This window comes from Pristiophorus japonicus, chromosome X, assembly GCF_044704955.1.
Source record: "Pristiophorus japonicus isolate sPriJap1 chromosome X, sPriJap1.hap1, whole genome shotgun sequence".
NCBI classification, from domain to species: Eukaryota; Metazoa; Chordata; class Chondrichthyes; family Pristiophoridae; genus Pristiophorus; species Pristiophorus japonicus.
Window position 1 is genome coordinate 25782475 of NC_092010.1, and position 12118 is coordinate 25794592.

The window sequence follows — 12118 nt, forward strand, 5'->3', positions numbered from 1 at the left end:
GAAGCTTAGATGTGCTTAGGCTGGTAATAATTCCTTCAATGCAGCAAATACTCCAGTAGTTGAAGTAATCCATTCCTTGATCTCCTTATATTGATGTATCTTTAGCCAAGTGACAGCCTTAACACTTGGAACCAGTCAACTGTCCATAGCTTGATCCCATCAAGGCAGTATTAATCAAATGGTTGTTCACTTTTTCAGATCGCACATTAACTTGTGTCTTCTGAGAGAGTAGCGACAAAACTATTTAAATGGAGATTCTACAACTAATAACATGTAGTCAGTAGATTTGAGAACCAAATAATTATACAGCCCAAGTTGAGCCCTTCTCCCAAATTGGCCACTTTCTCAACATTGTATGGTAAAACAGATTGAACAGCCTGTCATACTCAGTATCCCATCATGGAATATAAAAGTCTTTCAAATTCTCCAATTTTAGTGGTGGCAAGGTAGAAGGATCATAATAACAATTGCATTTTCATTCTTATAGTAAAGATGACTAGGTTTCTGCACAAACCAAGCAGGGCCAAATCAATTGCTTAAAGTCAAAGAATCTCTAAGGGTCATTATACTTTTCTACCAGTGTGCAGAAAGGCTGTTACCTGTGCTGGACTGGTTCTTTCCAAGTACTAGTTTTGTCTCTTGTAAAGCCTGCAGACTAAGCTAGGATCTGATATTCTTGTGTTTGTTATGGAGGCACCTGAGGCCCTGTCTCACTATGCACCCAGCTACATAAAGTTCAGCAAAACCCAGCAGCAGGGTGACAGGTGCCCACAGCCCAACTCTACCAGTCAGTTCTGCAATTAAGCATGGTTACTTTACTTTTCATTCTTTGTTTTACCTGCAATTCATTATATGTGAAGTGCTTTGAGATGATTCTGAAAGACATGACAAGGTGCGATACAAGTGCTCATTTTTTCTTTTGCACATATTTACAATCACAAAACTGCTATGTGCTACCTCTCTTGTGTATTTCATATGTTTGGTTTGTTTTCCATTTTTGATGGCTATATTTCTCTAATAGATGCTGCTACTGTGCCTATTGCTGGAGTAAGCGATGTCTCCACTGCAGATGCCTCAAATGTTGCCACGTGATTTATGGCAAAGTGCAGTGCTCCAGGACATAATTCATGGAGTCTCCATCCTACCTAGATTGCCTTTCAAGTGCAAGAAGGCAAGAGAGACTCTTCAGTACGTGGCTGGTGGTGTATCAGTGTCCATTTCAAGTCAAGCCCCAAAAGATTTGTTTCCTCCTGACTGTCGCGGCATGCTGGGCCTGTGACCCATACCAGATGACCTCTCAACAATCATTGCTAACCCTTCCTCACACTGCTTTCTCATGGCCATCGATATCTACTTCTCCCATAGTGTGTACATCAGTGCTGGTGCCTGTCCAAATGGGCACGGCTAAGGTGAGTTCGCAGGTATGTGGTGTATCCAAAGGTCCACTGAATCACCCTTGCTCTGCAAAGACCAAATGGTACATGAGGAGTAGATATGCACACCTATCCATTTGCCATTACTACATTGCCATTGCATGCCCTATTATGCATGTGCAAAATCAAGGTGTTTTGACACTTCATAGTGCAAATTATAAACCATATATATAATTGAGATACACCAGTAGTTTTGCGTTTCTCTCCAATGGCCACAGACCTATTGTCTTCCAATCTCTCCCTCTTGCACAAATTAAGCATCATTTCCTCACATGGCGTGAGTTCCTGAATGCCTGGGCCACCACCTGTTCCATGCTGTTCCCTCCTATGTTGTGCCAGTTTGCAGTTTAAATGTAAGAAGTGGAGACTGAGGAATGTTGCTTTAAACCCGTTTCTTCCTGCAATCTCTCTTCTTTCTCATCATGGCATGTCTAAAGTAATTTTCATGACATTGCTATCTGCACAGACTGAGGGGTGGAGATTAGTATGCGTTGTGCCCATTTTCCGCCTGAAATACCAATTTAGCAGTGGGATGGCCTGCGTCCAATCCTCACAGGCGTTGGCCCCACTGCCATTTTTTGAGGCCCTTTTTTCTATGGGATGACTAACATCGACGTTATGCCTTTTAAATGTGTAAATTAGGGGCCGAACACCTGACCTCATTGAGAAATTCATTGAGCGCAGCTCGCGTCAGATCTGCCCCACTCAGAAATCTTCAGCGACCCTACGACCTCCAACTCCAGATAAGTGATTGAAAAAAAAATTGTTACAAAACTCATCTTGTGGCGATTGAAGGAGCTCCAACTCCACAGGAGTCACAATCGCGTCCCCTCCAACCCCCCCCCCCAATCCTCCCTCCCTGGATTCCAGCAAGGTAGGCAGCCCAACATTGAAGGCTTTACTCGGTCGAGCTGCCTGTGGAGGCGTGACCAGCCCGAGCAGCTCTTCGAATATGTTAATGAGGCCCAAGGACCAATTTCCATTGATCCTCGGGCCTCTGTTCGGGCGGTGCTAGTCATGCAGTGTGCCAAGTCGAGGCCCCAAAGTGGGCCCAGATTAATTGCAAGGCCTAATGCATTGCTTGCTATACCTTTGATAATATTTCTGTGTTTGACATGTGTTTTTTGCACATACCTTTAACTAATACTTTCCTTCATGTCCCGATACAACTTATGTTCCTACCATACAATAATATTCATTCTTTACATTTGGACGTTCCTTTAAATCGTGTGCCTTCTTCCTTAATTGCTGCCAGATCTTGTGATTTGTGGAGGCAGCATTGACCCTGTCTGATTAAGTTGCTACTCTTGTATACAAGGGGGCTGTGCACCCCCCCACCTACCGCCTCCCCCCCCCCCCAATAATGCTCCACCATTGCTCCATTTCCGTATTTATTAGCACTTGTAAGGCCTCTTTGTTAAAACGGCCTTTTCTCTACTGGCGTTCAGTCATTTACTGCAATAAGTGTGCACTCCTCAGCTGAAGCACCAAAATGTTCGATAATGATGGTGGCACTACTGTTTCGTAGATGTAAAGCAACAATTATAATTTCATATTTAGGTGGTTAAGCCGGATTATTACGTCATGAGTAGCGGAGTGGATCACTGTGATACCTCCTTGTGAATTGGGCATTAGCTCGTTATATGTTCCATGGTCTGCTGTGGGTGACCACTGTCGCACTCGAGAGAGAGTTTTCAATTATCCATTTGTGCATCCAGTTTCCACATCTGCCGTGGTTTGTGCGGATGCGGTTCAGGGTTGTCCCTAAGATTTGTGGACGATCGAAGCCAGGGATCTTCCACGTCGGGTCTCCCACGGGGTGCTTGTCTGTGACTTCTTGTGGACTCTTTCGGTTTTCAAAGCATCATCAGGGTTGAAGTCGCGTTGTCGAAGGTTAAGCGCGTGGGTCCAACAGGATTTGCGTGGCTTCAAGCTGTGGTGAGGGACGTTGTTGAAATCCTGGGGGATGGGGGAAGACGTTCGTTTTCCATGATTCCCTCGACTTCCTGGAGTGTTGGGGAATCGTGGCGAATGGGTGGGGGAGGGAGCCGTTTGCGAGAGCATGTTGGGGTCGACTTGAGGGTTTCCGTGATGCACCACATTGCAGTGTTCAGTTGGACATCAACAAGTCAAGCGTGGCTACTCCTGGTCCAGCGCTGATATCCGTAGCGCTGAGGCTCCCCAGCTTGTGCTTGCCAGTTTCTGGTTTCTGGACCAGATTGACCCTTCTCTTCGTCTTGGCAGCTACCTTTAAGTGGTCATGGAAAGTTAGCATTGGGTCCAGCTTCGCCCTGTGATAGGTTGGAGTGGGGTCACGTCACAGTGTTGCCACAGAAGGTCATTTTCAGGGAGGGCTTAGCGTTCCTGTTATCAAGATGGAATGCAGTGGCGGTTGTTTTGTTGGGGTTCGGCTCAAGCTTCTATTTCCGGAAATATTACTCCATGGTGTTTAGGTCCCCGTTCAAGGTGGACTCGATGCCTCTTGAAGGTGGCTGCTTGCGTTACCAGGGCAAGGTCGTCTGCATATGCAAATCGATGCGATTTTTGTTGGCGGCACGTTGCTCATGTCGACATTGAAGAGCGCAGCGAGGGTACAGAGCCGTGGGGCAGTCCGTTGTTGAGGGACCGGGGCGACCTGACTTTGTCGCCCAAGTGGACGTGGAGCCGATTGCTCAGCATCGTCCATAGCAGGCGCAGTGTTTTGAGGCAGGGAATGATCCTTGCCAGCTTCCGCCTCAGGTTGCTAATCCCGACTGTGCCGTAGGCTGACAACAGGTCAACAAAGGCGGCATTTCTTCTAGAATCCGGTCTCGTTGTGTGTTGCAAGGGCGGAAACTTGCTCACAGCAACTGCGTTTAGGCCGGGATCCTGTTTGTTCATTGGGGAGCACTGACTCAGCGAGAGGGCTGGTTCTCCGGAGGATGATCTGTTCCAGGAGTTTGTAAGTCGTACGCAGGAGTGATATCGGCCTCTAGCCTACCGGGTCGTCGGTCGGTGTCTGAGTATGGTAAAGACTGTCGCCTCCCACTATGCTTTCAGGGAGCATCCGGATTCCATGGTTCCGGTGTACGGTTTCGTCGGCTATTGAATTCCCCTGGGGCCTAGTCGAGGATTAAATTCCGGGGAGCTACCATCTCCGCTGGCCGCCTTCTCTTTCTTAATTGCGGCTAAACCCTCCTTCACTTCATCTGTGCTAATGGCGGTAGGGGTCGTGTGGAGAGATTGAGGTCATTGTCCGGTATAGATGACGACGGATCTCTTGCTTGGTATTTTTATCGAGCGGTCCTTTTGTGCTCGCCACCTGCTTGGAGGCTATGTAGTTGTGCCGGACTTTTGAGATCCGCTACTCCTTCGGATTAGTGGCTCCAAGCCACCATCATAGCAGGGTCCAGGTACGCCGACTTGAGTGTGAAGTCCAGACCTTCAACACACTCAATCCACCGCTGGCATCTGGCTGAGTCTAGAGACTCGAGCAGGGCCGTGGCAGCCTTTGGGTCATCTGTCTGGTTGTACAGCTGGAGCCTTTCCTGGGTCTCTTTTGTCCAGCATGGGGTGTATTCTTCCCGGAAGCCCGGGGGTATACTCTTCTTGGCGACGGCAGTAAGGAGGCCAATGAACCGATGATAAGATTCCAGTGTCGTGGGGATTCAGATCACCTCTTTTTCGATGGCTTCCTGATAGCTGTCCCAATCGGCTTTGGCCAGGTTCCACCCGTGGGACTCGTTTTGACAGAATCACGGGGTTTACAATGCCGCGTGGGTTCTGATTGGCCTACGTTGGCTATTGGGGAAGTCGGGTAGTATTTTGCGGGATGTGTGGAGCGTGCTTCCGCTTTGATCTTTGGAAACGATGTTGAGGTCTGGGCTGTCGGTGCATTGCCAGCAAGTGGAGTGGAAAGTTGCTCGCTGTTTGAGATCGAAGACCAGTTATAGATCTTCAGCAGACATCCAGCCCATGAGGTCCTCGCCGTCTCTTCATAGCTCCACATAGTGTGATGGCTGTTAAAGTCACCGATGTGTCGGGCTGCGATTATACTGGTTAAGTAGCTTATTAGTTGCTGGAGCAACATGGCTGCATATTTTTCATTGCTGCTAATGAAGTTGCATTCTCACGAATTGCACATTTGGAAGCCGTAGGCTTCTGAGATTGTGTTAGCAATTTTTTTAATACTAGTTTTTTTTTAAAATCTGCTTTTCTCTTGTTTTTAGTGAAAACACACGTCGAGCCCTCGTGTCATGGTTGTTAAATATATCGAGATGATCTGTTCTAGTATAATGCCTAATGACAGCATGTCATGTACCTTTGTTGTTCTGGATAGAAATAGTTATACTGCGTTTTAATTAATTCACCCCACACTGCACAATTGTTCCAGCCACTTGGCCCTTTCATTTCTCCCAATGTCCTGGATACTGCAGCACCTATAATTGTTTTTGCACTACGGATTGCGACATTATTTCCATGGGGAGGGGTGTGGGGAAAAGGAGGGTTTTTGTAATTCATAGAAGGACAATTCAGAACAGTCAGCATTAAGGGGAACCCGTTTGACAGTACATTCTCCATAACCAGTCTGCAAATTTGCGCAAAAATCACAGATTGCAATTCTAATTCATGTTTGCATCTAACTTTTATTGTTCTGGTTGCTGAGCTAATTTTCTATCAACTAGGCTGTGTAACTGTATACAATATAATGAAAAAGGATCAACCAAGAAAAGCAGAAGGTTGGGTCACTCTGAGCCACTGAATTCTTATCAGCTACCATCAATGTTGTTTCATTTTATTCATTACCAGGTATATGTTGTTGGGTGGCACAATTCAAGACAAAATGAATTCCCCTTTGCCGTTGGAGTGCTCTGATAATGTATGTTACTGTATCTAGTGGCCTATCGAATAGCCAGCAAAACTCTCCCAACAGAGGGAGCAAGAGAACCTGCTTCATTCATGAATGTGAGTCTTCTGAATGAGAGTGCAACACTGAAGCTGGAGCTAATGAGCTGCCCTTAATTGAAACAGTCTATTAAGATATATCCAGAGCCGCTAAAATTCTGGGGCAATTTCAGCCCAAATTCTGCAATAATTGAATTCTATGGAAGGCCAAATCCAGAGTCGATGGCATGTCACAAAATGGTTTTAAGTAGAACGTAACAGCAGGAATTTTTAGATTTTAAAACAAGTCATCATCATCATAGGCAGTCCCTCGAATCGAGGATGACTTGTTTCCACGTCAAAAAGTTCACAGGTGTTTCAATGAAGGACCTAATATTCCAGGTCCCGAACTACATCCTGAAGGGTGGAAGATGCCTGTGCGTGGATTTTTTTAACGTGGGGTGGCCGTTGCACACCAGCCACCACACGGGCTTGACAAGTACAAGTTCAGTGAAGCACGTGAACTATGAGCTTGCGGTACTTAATGACGGGCTAGCAAAATAGGAACTGGTTCTGAGCCTGGGGCAGCCAGGAGCAGAAAGGGGAACTGAGAGCTGAAGCAACCAGCCAGCTTGCGTGCAACCAGCCAAGCCGGCTCGCAACCAATCAGCCAAGCCGGCTCGCAGCTCGCAAACAACCAGCCAAGCCGGCTCGCAACCAATCAGCCAAAGCCAGCTCGCAACCGCCAATCAGCCAAAGCCAGCTCGCAGCTCGCAACCAATCAGCCAAAGCCAGCTCGCAACCGCCAATCAGCCAAGCCGGCTCGCAACCAATCGGCCAAAGCCAGCTCGCAACAGCCAATCAGCCAAAGCCAGCTCGCAGCTCGCAGCCAATCAGCCAAAGCCAGCTCGCAACCGCCAATCAGCCAGCCAGCTTGTAGCAAGCAAGCGGGCCAGCTAGCCACCTGCAGCCAGATTGCCAGCCAATACACAGATGCCAGCAGGCACACAGGTTCCAGCGGCTATTAACAAAATGGAGGACTGAGGTCCCCTGGTTACAGGGGCAAAGGCAAGAACAGCGGCAGAGGACAGGCTAATTACTGACATGCAGTAAAGTCATTTTCTTTCCATTATCTTGCTGATTGCACAGTATTCTGTTAATGCAAATGTGCTTTGTAGCACCAGGTACTAGATGGTGTAGACTTAATCCTCTCAATGATTTTAATATAATCACATTTAAATAGAAAAATCTGATATGCATTTAAATTTTGTGAACTGAAAGATGTGCTTCCTCCTACCACTGCAGCTGTGAGTTCAGCGTATGACAACTACGCATCAACAGAAAGACTCGGTACTGCTTGAAATGTTAGAGGCAAAAAGATGAGGCACAAACGCTGGAAATGCACATTGGGTCCATCGGTATATGAAAAAAAAAGGTTAACCTTCTGGGTGTAACTCTTCGCCAGAACAATTTTTTTTGTGAATTGCGTACTCAACAAGCGGGGGGGGGGGGGATTGGTGGGGTGGTTTTGCTGGCCAATGGAGTGTTTCCTATTTTGGGCTTTTAATATTTAGCATCAAGCTCTCCCGAGTCAGGTATAGCTCAGGTTAAATGTAAAGCAAAGCTTTCTACGCTCTGCTTCAACAGCATATCTCACCCCCCTACTTCAGAAAAGCACCTCCATTTGCAGCAGTGTGACATTTTTCTATCTTTCACACCAGCCATCAAATGACCTCTCTGAGTGAGACTGACAATTAATGGGGCTTTAGAAGCGGTTTTGTGCTGTGGGCTTGCACACACTAGGAACTAGGTTGTGACTGCCCAAACCTATTGCAACTGGGATCGTTACAACCAACAGATAGAGGAGAATTTTCCCCCATCAGTTTGGGCCAAGGAACTCCTTCCGAGGAAATAAATGTAATTGCAAAGTTTCCATTGAAAGGAAATGGAGCATTTTCTGTTTGCATCAACAAGTTCCATGTCAGGTGTAGCACAGTTAGATGCAGAGTAAAACTCTTTCTACTCTACTTTGACAATGTACCTCAGCCTCAACCTCTACCTCAGATGAGCACAAGTGTGACATATTTTCATTTCTTACACCAGCCATTCTTTCAGTGAGAATGGCAATTCATGCAGAGTTAGGAGCAGTTTTTCCATGCCCACTTGGAACTGGATTGAGACAGCCCAAACTAATTTCACATAGGCTCCTTCCAGCCAGCAGACAGATGAGACTCTCATCCCATTAGTATGGGTTATGTAGCAAGGTGAATTGCTTGCTTAAGCAGTTAATCTGCTGTCTTAGATTATGGACTCCTGGAACAAAACTATCTAGTGTTTAGGCTGAGCAATTATCTGCATCTATGTGTCAGCCACTGTGAACTGGAGAGCAGGAACTGAGCCAGCAATAGCACTTATAAAATAAAGTTAGCATTTAGAATACAGCCTGATATCTCTGTTTCGATTATTCACAGAACGAGAGAAGTAATACAGGCTGGATTTCCATTCAGTTCTGATGAAGGGTTACATTAGTTTAACTTTTCTTTTTCATTCAGAAACTGATCGACCTGCTGTGAATTTCCAGCATTTTCTGTTTGAATCTTTGCCTGCGTGTTCCTGTTTTAAAATGGTGGAACAGGCAGGAGTTGATTTGAATGGATAACAGGAATCACGTTTCATTACAAACAGATAGTCATCTCTGCATTAGTCATCCAAATGATGCACATACTTTGCCACTTGCAGTACAGTCACATGTTCTGTTCTCTTGTTATATTTTATATTAAGTTGCCATTACTCCTTTCACCAGCCCACGCTACTTTTTTTTTTGTGAAAGCTGTGATTACAGCATTCTGCTAGCGATTGGCATTGCGTTATGCATTTCTAAGTTGCTTCGTCCATTTTGTGAAGTGATTTTATTTCTTTCTGTCCATTCTTGGAACGTCACACACGTGGAGTATTCCTTAGGACTCCAGAAAAGTAAGGAAAGAATTGTGTAAACAGTGGAGATCCTGTAAGAAGGCAAAAGTCCATGACTTCTCACCTCATGTCAAGGGGCCAGATAGAACAGTGATTGCGACAGGATCAGGCTTGAATTCTGATATTTCTTCTGCTGATGGAAATTCATTGAAAGCCGAAACAACTAATTCCGTCTCATCACCAAACACAGAAGAGGAAAAATTGATGTCTATTTTGAAATAAATAGATTTTTGGTGCTTGTATGTCATTTTAGAATTTTCCAAACAGCTCACTCAAAAACAGGACTCTCTGGTCCAAAACCAGCCAGTAATCCCATGGATGCCAGAATGAAACAGTGAGCTCCATGTTAGTCATCTGAATGATGCACATTTTTTGCCATTCACCATGGATGAAGCCACAGTGCTACACTCTTACCCCAGGCCAGCCTACCCATTAATCTTATTGAGTCCCGCTGACCTGAAGTTGTACATATTTTTAATCTGTTCACTAAATTAGTTACAAGAGTCCTGACATTGGGGGAGTTAAATTGAAAATTCTTATTATTCACTCTGGTTTGTGATGAGGTGTTGACACCTCAGACTTAAGCAGCGAGTCAGGTGTTAGCCTTCTAGACATCTTATAGGATCTCTGGAGTGTAAGTTAAGGCACAGCTTCATATCATCCAGGTAGCAGTGTGTTCCAACGTAATGTGTAGTCCTACTGATGAAAATATAGAACTGAGCCAGAAACCAGAGAAGGCACAGCACCATGGAAATGAAAATGTAGTGTATTATCTACAAATATTGTGTTAATAATTATTAAACACTAAGAATAATTATGATTTCCTTAACTCCAATCTACATTGTTCAGCATGATTATTATGGCCACTATTTTGACGAACTGTGTATTCATGACTTTTAGTAAACCACCAGACTGGTCTAAGCAGGTGGAGTAAGTATCTCTTTCCTTATTTCCTTCTATGAATGTTTCCTTTTGTTCTGTTTAACTTCTTCTCAAAGTGTGCTTTGCATGACAATGAACTCATGACATTTCATACTGCATTGTGAAGAGACGGGGGAAAATTTATTCCGTGAGTGAGGAAGAGCTTTTTCACCAAAGTGATAAAGTACGAAGTAAGCTTGCAGGCTGTACCTCACAAGTAGAATAAAATGGATGCTCCACTATTGCCGCCTTGTGTTTTCAGTTTATACAACAGATCGGGAGATAATGTCATTTTTAAATGTTTATTTTTAATGAGGATTATTCGAAATGCAGAGGGTCAGTTTAATGTTGTCATGCAAAGTGGCTGACTTTGTAATAGACCCCCACTCACCCCTCCCCATCTTGGAAAATCTTCAGCAGGGATTGAGTTGGATTCTTGGGTCACCTTAGCCCAAAATGCTCTTACTTTCACTGCCGAGCCATGGAATCGGAGTGTTTGTTGGACTCCTGGTGAAGGCAGAGAATATAAATTGCTTGTTAAATGTTCCATCAGATCTATTCAATAGTCCATAAATGCAGCATTTCTGCTGGAAATTAAATTTGGGGGTGGGTGGGGAGAGAAAAGTTGTTCTAACTGATGTGATAAATATTGCATCGCACCAGAGTTCAGTTGGCATCTTGCTCATAATCCCTGTTGTATAAAAAATGCATGCTTTTTCCGAGTTAGAATCTTTCAGGTCTGCATGTGCTGTTGAGCATAAACTGCAGATATTCAGAGATAGTTGTTGTCAACCTGGCATGGAGAACAAATGAGTAGATTAGGAATATCTGTTAAAGAGTGAATTGAATTGAATTACTTGGAAGCATAAAATAATCCCAAAGATCCCATTCATCTTGAAAAATACATGAGATGTATTTTGAATTTGGACTTTTGATCCCATGTATTACAGCAGATTATCATTGTTAATAGAATTCAAGGAACTAGACTATCATTAATGAACTGGGCTTTCTAAAATATTGTGTGCAACCACTTCTGCCTGTTACATACTACTGGCAGTAGCTTGTGCAATGCAAAGATATGCAAACGCAATAAGTAGTGATTTATAATCTCTCGAAATCTGAGTAATGTTGTTATCCATTATAGGGACAAGAATCAGTTTTGAGGAAACCAAATGAAATAAGTTATTTTGTCCTTGTGTGACCAGCTGTGTTATTAGCATAGTTTTTGTATGCCGCAGCATAACTTAGACCACCTATTTCCACCTCCGTAACATCGCTTGTCTCCACCTTCACCTCGCTGCTGAAGCCCTGATCCAAGCCTTTGTTACCTCTAGACTTGACTATCCCAACGCACTCCTGGCTGGCCTCCCACATTCTATCCTCCGTAAACTTTGAGGTTATCCAAAACTTGGCTGCCCATGTCCTAACTCACACCCAAGTCCCATTCACCCAACACCCCTGTGCTCGCTGACCTACATTGGCTTCCAGTTAAGTCACGCCTCGATTTCAAATTTCTCATCCTTGTTTTCAAATCCCTCCATGGCCTCGCCCCTCCCTATCTCTGTAACCTCCTCCAGCCCCACAAACCCCCCGAGATCTCTGCGCTCCACTAATTCTGCCCTCTTGAGCATCCCTAATTAAAATCGCTCCACCATTGGTGGCCGTGCCTTCTGTTGCCTAGGCCATAAGCTCTGGAATTCCCTGCCTAAACCTCTCTACCTCTCTTTCCTTCTTTAAGATGCTCCTTAAAACCTACCACTGACAAAGCTTTTGGTCATCTGCCCTCATTTCTCCTTGTATGGCTCAGTGTTAAATTTTTTCTCTTGTAATACTCCTATGAAGTGCCTTGAGACATTTTACTACGTTAAAGGTGCTATATAAATAAAAGTTGTTGTTGTAAGGCCCTGGGATTTCCCCCTCCCTATACT

At 44.8% G+C, this 12118-nt stretch overlaps 1 protein-coding gene across 1 annotated transcript in view; it reads left to right on the top strand.

The window, feature by feature from the left end:
• LOC139240932 (sodium channel protein type 8 subunit alpha-like) overlaps window positions 1-12118 on the top strand; it is a 291960-nt gene that overhangs the window by 129308 nt on the left and 150534 nt on the right. The window contains exon 3 of the mRNA XM_070869475.1: window positions 10110-10199. Coding sequence (XP_070725576.1) covers window positions 10110-10199 — 90 coding nt within the window. The remainder of the gene's footprint in view (window positions 1-10109; window positions 10200-12118) is intronic.